At 37.6% G+C, this 23748-nt stretch overlaps 1 protein-coding gene across 5 annotated transcripts in view; it reads left to right on the top strand.

The window, feature by feature from the left end:
• Nucleotides 1-23748, top strand: part of PARD3B (par-3 family cell polarity regulator beta) — a 1305457-nt gene that overhangs the window by 1097343 nt on the left and 184366 nt on the right. For all 5 annotated transcript variants that reach the window (XM_020972847.2, XM_020972848.2, XM_020972849.2 and 2 more), the window contains one exon: nt 21394-21696. In XM_020972847.2, the coding sequence (XP_020828506.1) occupies nt 21394-21696 (303 nt within the window). The remainder of the gene's footprint in view (nt 1-21393; nt 21697-23748) is intronic.

Genomic DNA, 23748 nt, shown 5'->3' with positions numbered 1-23748 from the left:
GGGAGCATGTTAAAAAATTCTGTGAGGTAATGTAAGTATTGTTATTACCATTTTACAGAGAAGGAAATTAAGGCTGAAAGAGTTTAAATGACTTGCCCATAGTCACTCACCATATTAAGTGTTGGAGGTGGAATTCAGACCCATCTTTACTAACCTCAAGTGTAATCAATCCTTTTTCCAGTGTGCCTTAATGTGTCTTGAAATTTTTTGGAAATGATGTGTTAGAAAAAAAAAGAATCATAAATAAATGGTTTTGCTCACTCCAATTTTCTACCCCAAAACTCCAAAGGCCCAACTTTTTAGCCTTCATGGCTCTAGTTTTCACCCAATCTGAACTATTTGTTCAACCCTAAGTATGCATCTCACTTGCCTCTCTGTGTATCTTTGCCTGGGACGTCTCCCCAGTCTCAGCTATGCTGCTCCAGTGCAGACACTCATCCTTGAAGGTCCAGCTCAAATGCTCCCTCCAAAATCATCACCCTTAGAGGTGATGTATCTGCCCCTGGCATTTAAATAGTTTCCACCATTTATGTGGCACTTATATTCTTCCACCTTTAACTGTTTATTACCCAGATCTAATTTCCTCAGTCAACATGTAAGTTCCCCAAGAACAGGGAATATATCTTGTTCACTTTTTATGAATAAAAACACGAACTTCCCCCCCACCCCAAAGAAGACAGTGAGTTGAATGGAAAATACAGAAATGAAAGACAACTGAAAGTGGGAAAGGCTAATTTGATACATAAAGAGGAAAAACAGAAAATAACATTTTTTCTCATAAGCACTGAAATTGCATCAGGACCCATCCAACCATGCTTAACTGGCAACATTACAACAGAAATGAGTCAGTTAAGAACTGGAGCCAATGTTGCTCAGCCCATCGTGCCTATTGACACCTGTTTGACTACAGAAGAACAAAAGTCCTGAGAGACCAGCGTGTAAAGTGAATGAGAATTTATCCACTTCACAAACAAATGAAAATGCTGTGGGCCCAGAGAATATTTGTGAATTGGGATTTTTTTTTTCAGAGCTCTAAATTTAACCAGCTGGAATTACTTTTTAAGTACCGTCCTTTTCAACCTTTTGAAATGAAAGATTTGCCTTTAAATGGGAAATCTGCATTTGATTGTACAGATGAAACACAACATCCTTAGCTTATTCTCCACAAAAGCAGAATCTTTTTATACCCTACTTGTTCTGTCAAAACCACTATTCCAGAAATAAATTTCAGACAAGCATGAAAACTGTGCATATATACTAGGATAGAGGATCACCAAAAAATGGTAACCATTTCCAGTGAGCCAAATGTCTTGTAATGAGACTCTCAGGAGTAGGCTGTTACTAAACTGTTGGCTCACAGTCGACAGTACCGCCCACACTCAAAGCCAATATGCTATGAAAGAATACATACATCCTTATATTTAATCTTCTTGGTTCCAGTGTTTTCTCTCCAACTAGATTGTAAACTTCTTCAAGGCAAAATATTGCCCTTTACATTCTACTATAACTTAGCAGTGTTCAGCACCAAGAAGGTGATTAGTAACTCAACATGGTTTGAATAGAGAAAAAATGAGTACCATTAGAACAAACTATTGTGTAAGTAAGCCTGCTGCTAAAAAACAAAAACAAAAACAAAATCTCAGTAGTCAAGAGGCAAGTGAATCATTGGCACATTTAAGTAGTAAGATTTAAGACAATGCAAGTCTTTGCTTATCACTTTGAGCAGTTGTTGTTTACCCCACTTGGAGTTTTCTTGGCAAAGATACTGGAGTAGTTTGCCATTTCCTTCTCCAGCTCATTTTATAGAGTAGGAAACTGAGGCAAACAAGGTTATGTGACTTGCCCAGAGTCACACTGCCATTAAGTGTCTGAGGCCAGATTTGTACTCAGGAAGAGGAAGCTTTTTATGACTTCAGGCCTGGAGCTGTATCCACTGTGTTACAATGAAGTAACAAGAAAAATAACTTTTTTTACTGATTTATTTTGCTTTATCAACAATCACTTCCATAAGCTTTTGAGTTTTAAATTTTTCTCTCCCTCCCTCCCCACCTCCCTCCCCAAGATGGTGTGCAAACTAATATAGGCTATACACATACATTCCTATTAAATATATTTTCATTTTAGTGATGGTGTAAGTAAGAATTAGAACCAATAGGAGGAACCACCAGAAAGAGGAAACAAAACACAATAGAAGAAAAAAAATAGCAAATAGTATGCTTCTATCTACATTCAAACTCCATAGTTCTTTCTTTGAATGTGAATAGCATTTTCCATCATGATGCCTTTGGAGATGTCTTAGATCCTTGTATTGCTGAGAAGGGTTAAGTCTATCAATATTAGTCATCACACAATGTGGCTATTATTGTGTACACCGTTCTCCTGGTTCTGCTCACTTCTCTCAGTATCAGACCATATGAGTCTTTCCAGGTTTTTCTGAAGTCAGCCTGTTCATCATTCTTATAGCATGATAGTATCCCATTACATTCATATGCCACAACTTGTTCAGTCATTCCCCAATTGATGGGCATGAAAAAGAACTTTTTTAAAGATGATAGAGGTTTGTGAGAGTATCCTGTAAACATTTATTTATTTACACATCATTTTTCCTTCCTTAAGTGTAAACTGGAGAGCAGAAACTGCTTTTCATGTTAGTTCTTTGACTCCAATGCCTATCATGGTATCTTGCCAGTAATAGATACTTATTAAATGTCAGATTATGAGGAGAAAAAAAGGAAAAGTGGCAGAGAAAGAATTGCTTGGATTAAACCTTTTTCAAAATGAAAGTGAACTTTATTATTGATGACAATGGCAGCTGAATTAAGATTTCTATTAGTGATGATGTTAAAGCTGGCACATTTTCAATTCAAATGGACACGGAAGACATGGACATAATTGATATTTGTTCAATATATTAAGATGTATCATGGAGCCTTTGATGTCCATAGAAAACTGCGTGTACTGTAGAAAATATGTTCCAGATACTTGGAAATGTCTTCAGACCAAATTGTATGTCTTTTAAAAAAAAATATGGCATCTTCAACTGATGAAGTATCATAGCAGATTTTGGTGCATTTTAGATTATGTGTGAGGTTGTTTAGATGTTTTCAGTTTGGTTATAGTAGATATAAGGATGACAGGATAGCCTAATTTGCTATTTGAACTTTTAAACTTCTATGCCATATTTTGTGAGTCACATGTTATTAAGAAAACCACTACACTGTTTATTTCATAGTGCTCTTGAGAGAAACAGACTGATAGTAGAAAGAGGTAGTTTTAAGAAAAGTATTTCTGTTTTTTGGGAGTCATTTAGTGCAGTGGTGTCAAACTCAAATAAAAACAGGAGCTACTGGTCTGTACATAAATCTCCCCATTGGGCCACATATTGACTCAGTTTTAAAATGTAACAATACCTATGTTTTATTTTATTTTTCCTTATTTTGTTAAACATTTCCCAATTATATTTTAATCTGGTTTGGAGTTGAAGGGCCACATGTTTGACATTTCTGGTCTAGTTCACCATTTGTGACAACAATGTGAGGTCGGAGTAGAATATGTGTCCACCCATGACTATTGAGTTGAATTATATAAGTCAGTCTGAAGCCATGATTATTCAGTGCCTCAAAATTTCTGAAAATAATTATTACAGCTACACCCACTTAAAAGTCATGTCAGATAAGAGGAGCCATGACTCTATTACAGACCCAGAGAGTGGATTCAAAAGTAATCAAACTACCCAATGAGGATTTAACAGATTTTAGAAATGCTTTCAAAAGAGCACAAAGAGCCTTAATTTCATGGGTAAATCAAAACTGTAATGCCAAGAAATGTGATATTGTGCTGTTATTTCCTCCTTCATGGGCATGAACTTAAGATATAAATTCGAATATAGGGGTTGGGGAGACATAAGTGACCAACCTCTAAATATATGTACATAATATAATATACAAATATGAATAACAATATAATATAATAAATAATGATATATAAGTAATAAATATAAATTTTACATATATACACATATATGTATGTGTATATATGTGTATGTGTATATATATATATATATATATATATATATATATATATATGTATATACAGTGCTTCAGTGGGTCCTTCATCTAAAGATGTAGATTATAACCCATCTACACCTCTTCATCCTGGACAGCTCTTGTCTAGGCCTTCCTACAAGTCCTCTGTAGGGGGTTTTCTGTCTTTCCAGGCCTCTTGACAAGACATAGATAAAGTAGAACTTGCAGCAGTTCAATCCTTATCATTCATTTATACTCTGTGACTGGCCTACGTCTTCTCAGGGCATGCATCTTCTCTAATGATTCCCTTACGCAGTTCCTCTTTGTTTATAGGCCATATAGCCTACTCACTCACACTCCCAGACAGTCCCAAGATTTCAATATCAAGGGAACTCAGTGGCCACCTAGCCCAATTCATACCTGAAAAAAATAATCTCCATCATCATGTACCTGAGAAGCAAATATCCAGCATTTACTTAAAGACTTCTATTGAGGGAGAGCCCACAAGCTCTTGAAACCACCCATTGTACTTTGGGATAATGAATTTTTAAGAAATATTCCCTTATACCAAGCCAAACTTTGCCTCACACATTGCTCCTACTTCTGCCCTCTGAGCAATCCCCTTTCCATATCACAACCCTTCAAAAATCCTTGACAACAATTATGTCTCCTTCCCTCACCCAACCCTCCCCACTGCCAGCTCCAAACTATACATCCCCGTTTCCTTCAACCATCTCATATGTTATAACCTTAAGGCCCTCCACCATATTAATTGCACTCGCCTTAATATTCCTGTTTATCAACATCTACCTTAAAACTTGGCAGCCAGAAATGAACACAGTACTCCAAATGTGTTCTGACCAGAATGAAGGACAACAGGACTATCATTGTCACTATTCCTGAACATTAAGAATATATTTGTTTTCTTTATTGATCACATCATTGGCATATACTAAATATTCAGCCCTGTAAAACCCCCAGAAGTTTTTTCAAACTGCCATGCCACTATGTCTGTTTCATCTTGTCTTAAAAAGTCCATTTTTGGAAGCCAAGTAATAGACTTTACATTTATCCCCATTAAGTACCACCTTTTCTCAACATGACCCAATGTTGCAATCTTCTTTTTGAATGTTAACTCTTGATAGCCGGTGTGTTAGCAATCCTTCCTGGCTTTGCACCATTTGCAAATTTGATAATGGCATGTATGATTTTATCCAAGTTATGGGTAAAAATCTTAAACAGCACATGGCCAACCATATATCCTTGGGACACTCTGTGAAAACCTCCTTTGAAGGTGGTATTAAACTATTAATGACTACTTAGAGAATCCAGCCAGTCTTCCAGTTCAAAATCTATGTAATTGTGTGGAGGGCAATCCCACATTTCTCCATCTTTTCCACAAGGCCAGCACAAATAATGTGCTAATAACTGTGTAAATTATAGCTACAGAATTCTACTGGTTTAGTAATTCTGTCCAAAAAAAGGCAAATAAAATTAGTCTGGCATGACAGGTATGGCCTATTCTCAATGACGTCATGTTGGAGCTCTATGCGATCGCCACTTCCTTTTTCAGAAGGACACTCACCAACAGATCAGGCATCCTTCATTTTCAGACTTTACTATTGTAATCAAGGTGCCTTCTTTAACTGATAAATTTCTCCTAGAATCTCCACTTTGAGCACAGGCCCATACCAGCTATATTTCGTTATCTAGAGTCCACTGCCATAGTCCCACATGAGCACCATTCCTCACACAAGCACACCTTTTCAGCTACCTTTTACATGTTATCTTTCCGTATTAGAATGTAAGTTCCTTGAAGACCCCTGGCTAGCATTCATTTTTCTTGTGTTTATGTCTCTAGCACTTAGCACAGTTCCTGTACATTAACAGGCACTTAATATACACTTGTTGACTTAACTATACCTTTAATAATAGATTATTGAATTTTGCTGATAAAATTAAGCTTATTTTTTGCAACTATTAAGCTATAATTATTATGTATTAATTAGTCATAATGTAATTAAACTATATTTTACAACGCCATTCTCTTCCCATTTTTAAAAAATAGGAACATAAGCCTTCTCCAGTCCTGTGCTACCTTTCTCATTCTCCATAATCTTTCAGAGATCACTGACAATGGTTTTCCTTTCTCATCCAAAGATTACTCTTCTTGGCAGAGAAAACAGAAACAAAGTAACAGAATGCAATTGCTGAACATCTCAGGGATCAATTTCAAACACATCTTGTTTCAGATATCACATGTATTCATACATATGTATAAAATTATATATAACATGGCATATGCATGTTTTGGTGTGTACATACATATATACATACATATATTTGTATACGAACCATTATTCTCATAAGCTGTGCTGTACCTGAGTTTGCTTCTTTTAAAAATGTTGTTACCTAACAAGCTATCAAGGTCTGATAAGAAAATTCAGTACCCTCAAGTATGAACAGAGCAAGAAATATCCAGACACTCTCTATCAAAGGATCATGAGCGAAGGGAAGTTGAGTCTTATAAAGAAAGTTCCAAATATCACTTTTTTAAAAAAAACTTCTGACACTTTATTGTACCCTTGCAGTTTGGGTGACCGAAATCTTTTTAACACAGCAAAAGTTTTACAACAGTGTTTATAAACCCGATGTACACTTACAAATTGATGTTTATGTAGCCTTATAGTCAGAGCACATATGAAAGAGATCTTTCAACCAAGAAGAATATTAGAACAATTTAAAACTGACTACAATGATGGACACTTCCAAAGCAGTCTGTTTATGTGAGCCTGATATTTTACTCCATTTTTGCATCTTAGGGTATTTTTCTAGAATGAGGATAACTACTTCAACCACCTAGCTGCAATTACTAGATGCAGAAATAACCCCTAAATATATTTTCTTTTTCCAACAGATTGTATGTGTTTTGATTTAACAGTGCCTAGTTCGACACTAGCGCCCTGTGGGCACTTAATGACTGCTTTTGGCCTGAGCGAATAAATTAACATGTTAAAAGTTACAGTATTATCTGTTTCAATATAATACATAATGAAGAATATAAGTGTGGGGTACTTGATGGAGTAAGAGTTTGGGAAATGGGGAAATAGAAAGTCAATAAAGAAAAAAAACAGACAGGGGGATGGGGGGTAGTCAGGTTATGAGAAGGAAAGGTAAAAAAAAATCATCCAAACCCATGGTTATTTTCCTGGATATGTTGGGCTTCAGAGCAGCTACTTACACCAAAGTACAGAGCTATAACTAGGGAGCAACAACTGGAGCTTTGTCCTAGGGTACCATATTTTAGGGCAAACTGATAGTATTTGTACCAAGTGAACTTAGTTCTTACTTAACAAGAATAGTCAGTTAAAATAAAGAGCTATCAAATGGACATAATCCAGTAAGCCCTTTCATGGTCTAGAAGTATCCTCCCCTACAAGTATCCTTTCCAACAGAACAGCCTCTGAGTACTCCCAGTGTCATAGGGTTTTTGTCTTTGTGTTGGAATGATGTCTTAGATTCTCCTTCCCCATTCAAGACTCTTGCATCCTTATGTCTATCTCAGGTCCCTTCCTTCTTTTAACTAAATGTCTTAAGAAGTTGATCTGCAGGATCTTCCATGATGTTTCCCATAGCTGTCAGAGTTCCTACTTAAGGTTCTGCCAAAGGGGCTCATTAAAGTATATATAAATTAATATCTATGACTGGCTAAGTCAGTTGGTACAAAAATGAGGTATTAGATCCTTGTGGTTATGGGATGGTTAACTTTGCCCTGTTCTGTGGCCATACCCCAGACAGCTGTTGACCACGAGAAAGATGAGTTTAGAGAATATGGAATGACTACTAGAAAATAACCATATGTTTATGTCCCTGGTAGTGGTAGTTCAGTAGCTTCCTGTACAGACAGCACATTATATGGTAAACTGATTCTTGGGTCCTCACTCATCCTCATAATATTCTATTCTGGAACATATAACTACAAAAAATTCTTTGGCCTCTGTGGGCAAAATAGCTTACAGAGTCAATTACTCTTCCGTTAAAAAATAATCAGTGTCTAACACATAGTACGTACTTAATAAGTAGTTATTTATTTGATTTTAATTGTCACTAGTAATTGTAATTACGATAAAAGCTAACATTTATATAATGCTTCAAGCAGAACATTTTATATATTTTAACTCACTTGAACCTCACAACAACCTTGTGAGATTTGTGCTGTTATTATCACCATTTTATAGATGAAGAAATTGAGGATGAAAGATGTTAAATGACTTGTCTGGGACACACTCCACTTGTAAATGCATGAGGTCTATTTATACTTAGGTCTTCCTGACTCCCCTGTCCAACACTCTCTCCACTGTACTGCCTTGCTATGGACCAGTGGCTATTTTATGGGAAACTATTTCATATCCAACATTGTGCTAGGGCCTGTAGAGTCTAAGAATTGTAGGCATGAAATTAAACTGAAATCTTTGTCTTCTCCTCTGTATTTTGTGTTAATCATAAAATCCCAGGAGTATACTTGGTCTTAATTGGCAGTGCTCATTTGGATAAGCCACTGCTGATCTTTCTCATCTTTTATTCTTCTAATGCCTTCTTTTTTCTTTCCTTTATTTCTCACCTTCCTCTTATCTAAGGTCAGTTGTTGGCCAGTTCAGCTGAACACAGCTTCAATTTCAGTTCTGATAACATATAACCTTCAGGAAAAGATTTGTAATTTAATGAGTTTTAATATTTTTTATCATCTAGAGAGCTAACTTCTTTTATTTCCTTTCTCTGGTTTTTCTGACCTCTAGATACTCCCTTACTTCCTCAAATTGGAGGTATAACTGACAAAACATATATATATATATATAAAGGGGTGCCATTGAGACAGATTGGGTAGATGCTTTTTCCTTTGATTCATTCTTGGCTTTGATTATTTTGTCTATTTATAGCAGAAACTAAGATTTAGAGCTGTTCCATTCACACACAGACTCCTTTTATCATCTATACATCTCTAAGTACTTTGCAATGAAATCATTAAACTCAATTATAAAATACAACTTAATCAAGCACCAAATTTTTTTCAAGTGGGGTGAAGTAACTTAAATTATTAAGCACCTAAATGATAAATGGTATTTTAGTTATAAACTAGAAAAGAATAAAGGCTTATAGATTCATAGATTTTTAAAGCTAAAAAACACCTGAGGAAAAAAAAATATTTTAGGCCAACCCCATCATCTTATAAGCGAGATAAATTTAGAACTCAGAAGATAAAATTTTAAATCTTTCATTATAAAAGGAACTTATCAAGACCAGGAGTTGGATTTCTGGTTTTGTGTCCCCTGAGCTTCATGCAGTCCCCCATACTTAGTATATGTTTAATAAATACTTGTTACATTGCTATGTCTTTCCCAAGATCATACCTGTTAATGAAAGAACTAACAATTAAGCCCTTGTCTTCTGACTTCTAGTTTAACACCCCTCCTGCCATGTTGTTGTTCAGTTGTTTTCAGTTGTGTCCAACTCTTCTTGACCCCATTTTGGGTTTTCTTGGGAAAGATACTACAGTGATTTGCCATTTTTTTCTTCATCTCATTTTACAGGTGAGGAAACTGAGACAAACTAGGTTAAAGGACTTACCCAGGGTCACACAACTAGTGTCTAAGAACTCAGGAAGATGAGTCTTGTTGACTTCAGGCCCTGAACTCTATCTACTAGCTTCCTGACATACCATTAGAAAATAACATTAAAAAAATCTAAGAGATTTTTTTTTAAAGAAGGAGGCTGCTTCCCACTATTTGTATTGCCCTCTTCCCCATAGGATGGCTGATAACCCATCCCCAGGATATACCAGGGTGATTCAAAGAGATAAGCACTTGAAGAAATATGTACATAGAGGTTTATCATAGAATCTAGATATAGGCCAAGTACCTGGAATTTTGAAATGAAAGACTTTAGGGAGGGGGATCTAGTCCTTTGCCAGAATCTGTGGGCTACCCCCAGCTGACCACTTTCTCTCATCAAATGTTAATGCCTTTATGGCTGTACCAGTCAAGCCATTAGCAATAGGTCAATCTGAATTTCCTTCTTAAATATTATTGATCAACCAATCATGACATTTGGATATTTTGAAGGAACCAGCAGATGTGTGGATGTTGACTGAGAATGGATGCCTCCCAACATTAAGGATATTTTCTTTGGAACATTGACTTGGGTGATGGCCTTCCACCATTGCTGACATCCTGAGCAGAAGCCTTGCCTTATGCGTATTCTGGGCCAATCAGTGATTCCAAATGGAATAGTTATCAGGGCAGCATGGAATTGATGTTATAGCCTTTTCTTTGAGTGATTGCCTCAGAGTTGGGAGTAGGAAACCACCTTTAGCTGGTAAGGTATCCTATTCCTGGTTTTACTGTTTATTGTTCAAACAACTCTTGGTCAATGACCCAGGAAAAATGGGCAAAGACAGCAGCCACAACCAAACACAATGTATACAAATATTTTATGAAGTTGGAGGTATATGAAAATAGCACTGCCTCTTCAATCAGAATGTCTGGCTTCAGATTCTACCTTGAACATTTACCTGGGTGATGGTGGGCAAGTCACTTAAGATCCCTGGGCCTCAGTTTCCTCATCTGTGAAATAAAGCTTGGACTAGATCATCTCTGAGGTTTCTTTTGACCCTAAATCTATGGTCATATGATGCTAAGTGTAGTGCAAATATTAGGATCCCCATTTTGCAGATAAGAAAACTGAGGACTGCCCAAATAGTAAGTGGTAGAGTCAAGATTAAAACCAGGTCTCCCAATTCCCAGACCAGTGGCCTTTCCTGACACTGCAGCTTCCAAAATGACCAGTTGTTCTCTTCTGCCACATACACACAATTAAAGATGTCATGGATCCAGGTGCACTAGAAGTAATAGTTAATATACTTAAGATAGACTAACATTTTCATCATTTTTTAACCTACAAATACAACAAAAGCCCCCAATTAACCACAGTGATTAATGAAACTGATTTTTTTGAGTTAAAGAGTTAAATCACAATAAAAATGAGCGTTCTTCCAGAGGTATCCTAATACCAGAGTCCAGTAAGGTGCAGCTCCTATGGATTCTCCTTCTTGATATTCAGAACAATGAACTTTGATGATAATGAGTCATAAAAAAAAAGGGTTGTGTTCACAGTACTTGGAGCAACCAACTGTCCCAGGACAATTCCATTTTTCAGGAAAGAAAGCTTCATTTTAATGGAGTTTTTCAAAAAGTACTATCTATTGTCAGACAATGTGTCCCCATCTTTGGTTACGAAAATATGGTCCCAAAGCTCCTGATTGCTAAACCAAGAAAATACACGTTAGGAAGATTTAAGATACTAAGAACCTGAAAGAGTTTTGTACCCAACACTTAGTTTATCAGAAAATCCTGTTTCACACAACATTCTAGTTAAATCCCTTAGCATTCCAGTTAATAAAGGCTTTCCTCCATTTATTAAAAGCTCCTATTCTGAGCCTAGCACTTGCATTGTCTGGTGGGGCATATGAAATTTACTGACGTGTGAAATCTCAATTTGAAAGCGTCTTCTCCTGCCTGCTTTATGTTCACATTAAGATCTCATGAGAACAGTGACTCTGTCCTTGACTTGGCTTCTCCTGGTCTGTGCCAGATTAAACACTGCCCAGTGTGACATGCCATTCAGCAGTTTCCTTGTTCCATGAAAGGGACCCTGCTTCACTGGAGCTGCATGCTGACTCCTAGGAAGACCTAAAAGCAGAAATATGAATGCAAATTTCATTCATTAAAATCATAATTAATTTATTAAAAGAGAATTGTTATTATTTCAGGGACAAATGAGTATTAGAATATGCATATTATTTTAATGAACCAAGAAAATCTTTGGAGAGACTTCTATGTTAATTGCAAGTAGGCCACTCTAGTTCTACTAAGGGAGGTGAGAATATTATGCATTAAAAAGGCTAAAGATTGGTTCTTTTAAAAATACAGAAAATCAGTATTCCATATTTAGGCTTTCCCCTGCATAACATTGTTAATAAGTTCCATGAAAGCAAAACTCTTTTAATCAACCCATGTTTCTCCCTAAAACAAAGGTCATCATTTTGTTGGTGACTCCCAATTGCTGACCAGTACTCAAGACTGAGGGCTGCCAGCATTCTTCTGGTGTGGGTGCCATATTTTGGGAAGGGCATTAATAATCTGGAGAGTATCTTGAAGAAGCAATCCCAGATAGCTAAAGGCCTCAAGATCATAGCATAAGATCATTTAAAGGACCTTGGGATGGTTCCTGGGAAGGAGACTATAGGGGAGGCATGACAATTGTATTCAAGTATTTAAAGAGCTGTCATCTGGAAAATGGATTGCCTTCTGCTTGGTCCTAGAAGTCAGAACCAGACACCAAAATGGAAGTTATAAACAGATTTAGGCTTGCTTTAAGGAAAAAAACTCATAATAATCAGAGCTATCCAAAAGTGAAATGGGTTTCCTTGGGAATCTGCCTCTGATCATTCGAGGTCTTCAAGCAAAAACTGAATGATTTTTTCCTGGCATGCTGTAGAGGGGATCCTTATTCAGGTATAAGCTGGACTAAAGAATCTGTGAGAGGCCCTTTCTTTCTGAGGTTCTTATGATTCACATAGTCAATTAAAGATGCAGCCCCTGTGCTCAGGAGAAAGGTCAGGGCTGGGGGCAAAGTTTTGAAAGTCATCAGTGTTAGTGTGAAAGGGGGAGCTATAGAAGTGAAGGTGATTGCCAAGATGAAAGTGTAAGGAGAGAAGCAAAGAATAAAACATCTACCTTAAGAAATCAGAAGGAAGATGATCAGAAAGAGAAATAATAGCTAGCATTTATCTATTTATATTTATACCTACTATATCTATATTTACATATAGGGAGAGAGAGAGGGAGAGAGAGAGAGAGAGAGAGAGAGAGAGAGAGAGAGAGAGAGAGAGAGAGAGAGAGAGAGAGAGAGAGAGAGAGAGAGAGAGAGAGTCTTTTCTTTTAGGTAAGCATACATTTGGCATTTGAACAATGTGGCCAGCCCATCAGAGTTGCTCTTTCTGCAGTAGAGTTTGAATGCTTGGAAATTTAGCTCAAGAAAGGACTTCAGTGTCTGAAATCTTATCCTGCAAAGTGATCTTCAGAATCTTCTTAAGACAATTCAAATGGAAGCAATTCAGTTTCCTGGCATGGTGCTGGTAGGCCATCCAAGTTGCATAGGCATACAACAATGAGCTCAGCACAATGGCTATGTAGACCTTCAGTTTGGTAAGCAGTCTATTACCTCTTCTCTCTCACACCTTCCTTCGAGGCGTCCCAAACACTGAGCTAGCTCTGGCAACGCATGTTTGAACCTCATGATCAGTGTGTACATCCCTGGAAAGTGTACTGCCAAGGTAAGTGAACTTATCCACAGTATTCAGAACTTCTCCATTTGCTGTAACTGATGATTCTACATATGGCTGGTGTGATGCTGGCTTGTGGAGAACCTGTGTTTTCTTGGTGTTAATTGTTAAGCCAAAATTAACACAAGGAGCAGAGAATTGATCCATACTTAGAAGGCCATTTGTGATGGAGAGAATGAGACAGAATTAGAGGCATCAACAGTAGACAACTTTTCAATAAGTTGGGCAGTTAAAAGGAGTAGAGAAATTGGGATAGTAGTTAGACAGAGAAATTAGGACAGTAGCTACATATAGTAGAAGGGTCCAGGGAAAGATTTCCTTAGGATTGTGGAAATCTAATAACATGTTTTTTGTAAGAAAATGGAAAAGAGCCAATGGAGAGAAAGATTGATGATGCCTGAGAGAGAAGGGCTGATTTCTGTAGCAGGACCCTGGAGAAGATGTGGGAGGGGATGGGATCAAGGATTTGCTATGATTTAGAAATTGGACACCCAGAATTCTCATAGAGAGATTCTAGGATTTGTTAGAGGTGACAGCTGACATGGCCTGTTTAGTTAAGAGTTTCACATACACACACAAAAATGATACCATTAACATCATTATTAGATTTGACATTGAATACTGACATTTAGATTCTTCGATCTACGTTATAAAACAATGTTTTACCTGTTAGAAGCTGTTCCACCATATGTTTTCTATTCCTTTTCTTCACCCAATGCAAAGGGTTCAGATTTCATTCCCATATTACCATGCTGTAGCAGTACTAGTTAGTAGAAACCTATCGGCCTCTACACTGACAAATTAGAAAAGGCTTAAAGACTTTTAAGCCAGCCCTACTTGGTAAAACTATAGATACACCAAATTCCCCCTTTGCTCATATTGCTTTTTTTAAATTGTTATCAGATGTACCATGAATTTACCGCTGATCAGAAGAAGAAGAAAAAAAGAAAGAAAGCTGCTCTCGTTCCACCTTTTGATAGTGGTAGTACTAGGAAATGTAAGGTTTGTTTTTCCCTGAAATAACTATTTTCTAGGAAGCTTTGGATGATAGCAACAGTCCTCTATACCTTTTTTTCCCCCTTGCTCTATTCCATTATACAAACACCAATTTTGTCCTATCACTTCCTTTAACAATTTGCAATGTCAAAGGGAGATGAGCTTGGCATGTTGCCCATTGTTAAGCCAACAGATGAATGATCTGGCTCATAGGATAGGTTTCCCATAACCACATGTAGCCCTCAGGTAGGCTAAGGACCAGATAAATCCAATGAGAAAATAATGACCCAAACTGGGAATGCATAAATGAAAGATGACAATGGACATGAATGAATTTTTACAAATTATAATATGAATTGATGGATGGATAGATGAAGGCAAATGAGACATTATGCTTACCTGCTCAAGCTCCTCTAATGGCTCTCACTTACCTGTCACATGGCAAGTATCTGTGGCTAGGCAGATCACACTTCTTCTGTGATTTAGTAGGTGATCTTTGAGAATTATGATGTCCAAAAAATGCATCACCCTGTAGTCAATTTAGTAAGGAACCTTCCCAAATTTAACTGGGCCCATCATCAGAAAACAGATAGCTAGCTTATCTACCCACAGGTCCAGTACCATCATATAAAATCCAAAATCTTCACCCAGAAACTTGATGCCTTCTTCTGGAAGCCTAAGATTTAATCTTAGCCCTTTTCCCAGAACTTGGACAGGGAAATTCTGAAAAGTAGATTCCTACACTTTCTCTTCCCCTATACCTTCTGTGAGAGTGGGCAGGAATTTAGTGGTTCCTAGAGATCCCTTTCCCCATTCATCTACCACCTTCTAGCTCTTCTAGCACTGTCTTTGGGTAAAGATGGTGGCATAGGGAGCCTTCCATGTTCCTCTGACCACCCATCATCATGGCTCAGTGGAAAGGGCATTTGTCTGGTACATTTGTTTCTATCTATCTTGCATCATTGTAAAGGCAGCAGGTGTTCAGTAAATGCTGTTGACTGACTGACTCCATCATCAGGCATACATTTGTACTCTTGGGAAGACACTATGCAATCTGTTCAGGGCATGGATGCATCTAACTCCATGATTAGTGGAGCCAGGGATGACAACCGTAATGGAAAGGGACTGCTGAAAATGCTTTGGTTGAGTAAGCTGTTTTTGCAGGTCTGAAGGATTTTTTTAACCCCCTGAATAAAGCTGCTGTATAAATAGGAAAAGAGAATAAGGACTACATCTCTTGCGCCACAGTGCCATGAGCAACCCTTGACACAGCAGATATCCAGGAAATGCTATTGACTAGCAGACAGATGTTAGGTACAAAAGGCATGCTGCCTTGTTTACCTGTAGCCTTGATGTTATGCTCATTGGAGCCTTCCTATGCCCCATTGAAGAAAGGTAGTTCCTACATAGTTCTTGACACCAGGTTTCTACATAAAATAGAGTAGGATATTTAGGAAGATTGGCTTTCCATTCTAAATAAGCACATAAAATAGTAGCACTTACACTCTGCAATTCTCAGTGCCCCTATTCTTGGCCATCTTTCTTCCACCACTTCAAAGAGAGAAAGAGCAAGGAAGCCAAAGGGTGGAAGCTAGCTGGGTGTGGATTATCAGGTGGCAGAAAAGAAGGACCAAAAATGCTTTGGAGGGACAGGAACGGAAATATAACTAGTTTCCTTTCATTCTCTGTGGCTTTTTCCTTTTCCTCTTCAGGAAGTTTATGTCAACTAGCAATGCTCCAAAGTGAACCACAGTGAGCTATCCTCATCCCTTTATGTTTCATGGCAAGTACAATTATGGCTAAGGACATCTTAACCTCCCCTGCCCCCCAGGGATGGAAGTTTCAAAGAGGCCAATTTAGGTTTTGCAATTAATTTATTTTCAATTAACAAGTATTTGCTTTCTTTCTCTTTGACCTCCCCTACACACTTGGGGAGGGGGGTAAACCCTTGTAACAGTTTTTTTCTGATGCATGGGAAAAACTTCAAAACAGTTAAAGCTATGCAAAAGTGGAATTCCCTCTCCCTGGGTCTTCAGACAAAGACCACGGCACCACATGTTAGGAATATGCTTTGAGGAGTCCCTCCATCTCAGAGAATTTATTATGAATAAACACAAATATCTCTCTTTGCTCCTAAAATACAGATGAGACACACATATAGTGTAACTTTTTTTTATTTCAATAAGCATTAACTTTCTCTACCTCTCCCCTTCTTTTCCACATGGGAAGGAAAATAGAAAAAACCAACAAAACCTTTCTAACAAATACATATATATATAGTTAAGCAAAACAAATTGCTATACTGGCCATATCCAGAAATGTATGTCTGCATCTTGACAGACCAGACTTTGAAGGTGATGTTTCTGTGTTCTCTTTCCAACTTTTCTAATCCCTTCTCCTTCCCATGATTTCCAGAAAGACATTGAAAACAGTAGGAAAATGTCAATTGGGGGAAGTTAATAAATTAACTAGAACATTGCTTGTCATAGTTTAATATCAACAATAATACTAGTAATAAAACATTTTGAAGACACTGAATAAAATAGGCATTCCTTGTCCCAGGCAACCATCCCAGCCTTCTCAAGGGACAGATTATTACAGTTCCCTCCTAAATATTAGTCCGCACATCAGCTAAAGGGCATCTCTAAAAGGTGTTAAATACTTAATAGTATTTTGTATAGGGACCTCTGTGTATGGAATTGCTATAGGGGAAGTAATCATTTCTAGAAAAGGTGCTAAACACTCATTAGCAGTTTTAGTCTGCTTCAGGGCCAGTTTCACAAGGAGAAAATGAAGATATTTACTAAACATTTATGGGCAAATACTGTATATTTGGGGAAATGCCAAGAAAATTACAGGAACTATAATCAATTAGCTACTTTTAGCTACCATTTGCTAATTTTCAAATAGAAAATTTGATGGGTCCAGAAAAGGTATGGATTTTAGGAAAATGTAAGTTGTAGTAGTAGAAATAAGAGATTTCACTGAATTGAGATTCTATCAAGGTGGTAGAATTAGGGGTAGTAAGGAGTTAATGAAAGATACCACCAGTTAGTGTGATTTAAAAATGTAACCAAAAGGTAGGAATTTTAAATGGCTGTCGTATTGGAATAAAGAACAGATTCACTTTCCAAGAAATAACAATGTGTTGTCTTCTAGGAGGCCAGGATGTCTCTGAAGCCCTGTAGGAGATTTTCCTCTTCACTTGGGTGGGCCCAGAATTAGCCAGAGTATTCTCTAGTTTAGGTTTAGAATCAAACTAAGTTCCTACAGACCTATCCTACAGGGATAAAATGGGAGAAGACTTGGCCCCCTGGGCCCATCCAAACCATCTGGGTTTAGTCTGATCTGGGTGGATAACTGCTATAAACTTTACTGAGTTACCTGCCCCATGGGCTTTGCCTCATTGGAAGCCATCCTGAAAGATATACAGTGTTTTCTGTTGGTTATGCTGTCCAGCAGGAATGAGGGACTTAATGACTGGCCTTCCATTAAAAAAAAAGGTTTTAAAAATAAATAAATATTTTGAAGAGATATGCAATTGTTTTCTCTTAAGGATTCGGCCAATAATATAGGCTGAAGCATTAAAATTTTAGGATGCCAGGTTCCCTGAATAGAAAAAAAGCATAATAGAGGAGAGGTGAGAAATGATGCTGGTTATCAACTATACAGTTTTCTTAACTGCCACAGAGATTGTTTAGATTGACATGAAAAATAGAAAGGACAGGAGAAAGATCATTGAGAAAGTATTATAGACTCCTGGACAAGAGTGAGAAAGAAATGAAAAATATTAATGCAGCTAAAATAGGGCCATTGAAAAAAAAGATGGAACATTGATCATAAAGAAGTACGTGTAACCTGGTATTGACTGGTGAGTATATTACAAAGAAAGGAAGCATTGTCCCTGAGCAGGTATGGTTTACATGCTAGTGGGGCTGCATTCATGAGGAAAACTTAAAGAAACTGGGCCCCTTCCCTGGGACAAAAGGAAATCATAACTACCTAATCATAGCTTTTGTTGGACATTGATGGTAGGATAAAATATCCTCCCAGTCAAAAGGGAAAGTTATACAAAAGATGTTTATATTCTTTTAGAACTAAACCACTTTGCCTCAAATTGTTGTGCTCATTTGCTCCATTCCCTTCCCTTCCCACCACTCCCTCTGGAAACCCGTCCCCTGAAAAAATATCCCTGCTGTCCTCTCCCAGTGTCTACTTTTAGGCTAGTAGCACAAAATAACATGAGACGGAATGGTAGCTTTCTGGAAAGGGTGTTGGATTTGGAATCAGGAAGATCTGAATTTGAATTACACTTACTAGCTGTGTGACTCTGGGCATGTCCCTTCCCTGCTCTCTTCCTTAGCTTCCTGGTCTATAAAATGCGGATAATAGTAACTATCTCACAGGGCTGTTATGAGGTTCAGGTGAGATGATATGTACCTTCAATTCACTCATCCTCTTCCCCAGTAATTTCAAAGCGAGACTGAAAAACCTTTATTCTTGGGTCTCTTAATTCTTCAGCCTCTTAAACTCTCATGGCCTCTATCTTCAGTCTACCACAACCACACACAGAAGCATTCAACACTTAGAGACTAGAGTGGTTTGTCATTTCCTTCTCCAGGTAATTTTATAGATAAGGAAACTGAGGCAAACAGGGTTAAGTAACTTGGCCAGGGTCAGAGAGCTAGTAAGTGTCTGAGACCAGATTTGAATTCACAAAAATGTGTATGAAGGACAGCAGCAACACAAAAGAATCCTACCCCCTTAGCTTATTGATGTTTTTAGCTTTATTTACAGGGGAAATCCATCCCTATCATCTTAGGCAAGTATTCACTGACAATGGAGTCTGGATTGTCCCTGGAAAGATGGTTTTTGTTACAGAAATAGATCGTTAGCATCTTTATGAAAATTATTCAAAACAAATATCCATGAAGACACTACTAACATGAATGGAAAGAGGACAGCAGGATCCCTCTACTAGGGCCCTGCTGTGTAATCTTTCTTTCACCTTAATTCCAAATCCCTTGGAGAGTGTAGTTATCTTTCACATATTTTCCTCTGCTCACTAATTACTTACTTGTAGCGTTCATAGTTTGGCTCCTGCAAAAGAGAAAAGCAATAATAGCTACTGGTATTTTTCAAATGTGTTGATGAGTAGAGATGATGGCTTAGCTCTGCACTTATATCTTTTTTTTCCCTTTCCTATCCTTACATACTTGGGGTGGGTGAAAGGAGGGTCAGATTCTTCTTCTCTTAGGCAAGGAAGTACCTTGAAAGGTTAGTTATTCGAAAGCGCTTCACAACTTTTTTAGAAGGTTTGATGTTTTTCAAAGGAAACCCAATTCCAATGTGCAAAAAATTGCCTTTTGGTTTTAGAAAGAGAAAAGAGGATGACATTATGATTTCACAGACCAGAAGCAAAGTGCACCTTCAAAATAAATGTTCAAAAAACAGGTGAAAAAGCCCACCTTTCTCCAATCCCTTGGACAAATCTTTGAACTGGGTCCTTTTGACCTACAAAAGAGTCTTATCTTCATTGCCTTCATAGTTCCAAGGTCTGCCATCTTTTTTGCTCATTTCCTCTAAGATGCATTCCACTTTCTCTCGTCAGCTTCTTCGTCCACTAGAGCTAATATCATCATCCTTTACAAATAATACTTTATTCAGACAAAAATGAATACCTTACCCTACTTTCTTCTTGATATGGCTTACCTCAGGCTATCAACAACATTATTATCATTCAAAAGAACTTTACTATTTTAACAGGTAACCAAAAATTTAAGATACCTACTAGTTTCGGGATGAACTAAAGCTGCAGATGGATTTTAAATTCTTCTAAAATTTTTTTTCCCTTTCCTTATTCCCAATAGGTTATACAATGGCACTGATTAGCAGCAGCATTTTGAAATACCACTTAAGGCTTTATCACAGTGGAGTCCTGCCAGTAATAGTCTTTAATTCACTTATATGTGCCAATTCATCTCTGTCAGGATCCTATTAATTTTCTCCCTGTTTTACTCTGTCCCTAGCCCCTATATAATGAGGCACCAGGCTCCCCATTTATGTAACCAAAAAAATTAAAATCTCTTGTAAATGACTTCTGATCTACTGCTTTTAGTGACCAAGCTGCCTCCCTACTTCCTCTTCATGTTTAATTCATTCTCTGCAAGCTCATTTCTCTAGAAGACTACAGGAAGCAGCCAAATGGTGAACTCAGGAAAAGTGTGGGAATTCAGGTTAACTGTTTTAACCTTTGCATTGAGGAATACTTTCCAGACTATTATACCTAAGACACACTCTTCACACAAACACAGCCAACGCTGAATGAATGAGCGTTAATGAAAACCAACCTCTTAATCTTCAATCATCCCTCATCAATGGGCAAGATGTCAAAATACTCACCTCATCATCATAATATAGAAAGCTAAGGAGTACAGTAGATAGACCTGGGGTCAAGAAGACCTGAATTCGAATCTGGCCTTATTACTTTCTACCCATGTGACCCTACACAAGTCATTTAGCTGGTATCTACCTCAGTTTCCCTATATGGAAAATAGAGATAATTTGTTGTGAGGATAGCATGTACATCTCTTGTACTTAGCATGTATATTTACATCTTTGTAAAGCACTTTGCAAACCCTTAAAGTACTATATATATATATATATATATATATAATATATATATATATATATACATATATATATATATGCTACATTTATTATTACAATTATTACATTGTCATAAACCAGAAGACCCTGCAATAAATACAGGGGAGGGCTTTTAAATCAATACTATGGCTTATGCACCTGGCATTTCTGTTGATGATTATCTGGAATGAACAGAAAGGTAAACAACTGGAGAAACTGAGAGGAATGAGTACATATTTTGGGTGATGTTTTTTTTGTGATGGTATAAAATTATTACTGCTGTATTAAACCCACATCTCTGTTAACTTACTCTGCACTTTTCAGAATTGGAGCAAAACATCAGGAGTTACGAGAAAAGCAGGCAAGAGGGCTTATTGATTATTCCACTGGCCTCATAGGACCCCTTCATGATATGGATGATGATGAAATGGATCCCAATTATGCCCGAGTGAACCATTTCCAGGATACTTACGTACCAGCTGGTGTCTACAGGTCATCATCACCACTAAGCGTCGGTGCATTGGGCTACCCACGGGATGGCCCCCCACTCTCTCCGGAGAAGGATCACTTGGAAGGGCTTTATGCAAAGATCAACAAGCCTTATCATCCTCAGACTCTTGCTGACAGGTAATGAAACCTTTTGTAAGTTGAAGGTAGTCCTTATTCAGCAGGGTCACAGATGGTCTGTCTGATGTTCAGTGAGAGTGAGAATTGGACGTACTGATGTGGATTTCTAAAAACAAAACAAAAACAACCCTTCAGTTTTTCCTGAAAGTGATACACAGTGGCTACGCTAGACAAGGGCTGTGTTTTGACTTAACTTGAAGCTGTCAACCATCCAAAAATAAAGCTAACAAATAATAGTAATAAGGCACCATGAATAGACAATAGATGAATTCAAAGAGCAAAGTCCCTGTTGCAAAGAGCTGACAATTTATGCAAGAATATTATGACAGAGCTGATAATGACAAACGTTCAAAGAGCACTGGGTTTTTTTTTTCCTCTCAAGAGCCTTACAGTGAAGAGCTTAGACTGAGAGAAGGTGGCATGAAATCTGGAGTAGGCAAATTAAACACAATGAGTGATGAAATGGAAAGCCATTCATTGCAAGGAAGGGAAAGTAAGAGGGGATATTATTAAAGCTTCTACAGCAGTGTAACTGAGGGCAAATCAGAGGGCAGTGAGGAGTAGTAAGGCAGCTTTGGAGACCAAAAAAAAAAATCTATCAATTTCATCCACAATAAGAACAGAACCTGGACAGCTATGCGTGGATAATCAAAGATATAAAAGCAGATAATATTGGTCATAGAATAAGATGATGAAACTAAATATCATTTGCCTTTAGGAACTAAGGATGTTGAAATACGAGTGTCATTCTGTGTGTTTGACAGGGAGTAGAATGAAATGAAATTCATTGTCATGTGTAGAACTGATCCAAGAAAATATTAATCAATCCATATTGTAGGTAGGGCCCCTGAATTTTGCACACACACAAAATGGGTTGACAATCCTTCATTCCATTTTACTTTGGTGCATTCCAGTGCAGTCTAGGAAGAGAAAAGCAGGGCACGTGGTAGCCCCAAAGAGTGGGCTCTTACTCCAGAGCAAAAAAAAAAAAAAGGCTTGTTTTCCAGATTTCTTTTGGTCCTGACAACCACCCAGTGCCCATTAGTAACCAGCTTTTGTGTGATAGCATGATATATTGAATATGTTTACAGTTTACATTTCCCCAGCTGTGTGATATTATGCACTTACAATTAGGTTGGGGAGAGGAAAGGAAATCATGGCATTTTTATGCAGACTGTAAAGTGTAGCTTCACAAGACTGATTACCTTTCAGAGCCTTTCCAATAACCAAGTGGGAAGGAAGGAGCAATTTTTAATCCTTACTGTCAAGCTTCCAGGTTGATAGTATTAAAGAAAGATGGTCAAGTTTTTCTTTGAGGTAAAAAGGAAGTATAAATTTCTGTGACTCAGTGATACAGTCATTAAAACTAGGCTGCTAATTCATAGCCACCCCTTGAATCAACTGTTAAGAGAAAACCATTTTTATTCACAAGCCATAATAACAAATGGTATTATATAACTACTAGACATGAGAGGGTTCTGGCCAGGGCTGTGATTGTTAGAATCCTTCTTTAACTCAAAGAGGTCACCCCCAACTGTGTCTAGCCACTGACGGTACTGAAAGTGGCCCCTGCCGGAGAGCTGCTAGCCCAGAAACCTATTATAGCATAGCCACTGAGCTATCAGGCCTTCCATGATTGTTTTTCGTCTTCCTCATGTATACAGAACTTCTCTTAGAGTTTCTTGAAGGCAATTTTTATTTCATCCTTATTGTCAAACTTCTGGGTTAACATGAAAACTCGTCTTCTTCAACACCATTATTCCCCCAGTGAGGTGAATCATAGATCCAAAGAATCATAATTGCAGGTGATCCCAAAAGCAAGTTAATCATGGAAGCATAATGGAGATCAGTAGGCTATAGAATTATTGCTAATGAAAATTTGCTTAAGAGAAGTAATGTGAAGGACCTCATCAAGCAAAAGTGTGATCAGAAGAGGAGGTAGGCTGGTTATGACTTTGTGCTAGGAGCCACAAGATGTTCAGAAGTCTAAGTGAAGGCTTCCAGCACCCTAAGTATTTCTTATATGAAAGACTTATGGAAGGGCATATACAA

The sequence above is a fragment of the Phascolarctos cinereus genome, unplaced genomic scaffold (assembly GCF_003287225.1).
Source record: "Phascolarctos cinereus isolate Bilbo 61053 unplaced genomic scaffold, phaCin_HiC Scaffold_7;HRSCAF=346, whole genome shotgun sequence".
Classification (NCBI taxonomy): Eukaryota; Metazoa; Chordata; class Mammalia; order Diprotodontia; family Phascolarctidae; genus Phascolarctos; species Phascolarctos cinereus.
Note: the sequence above shows the minus strand (reverse complement) of the source record. Positions and strands in the feature narration are given on the sequence as shown.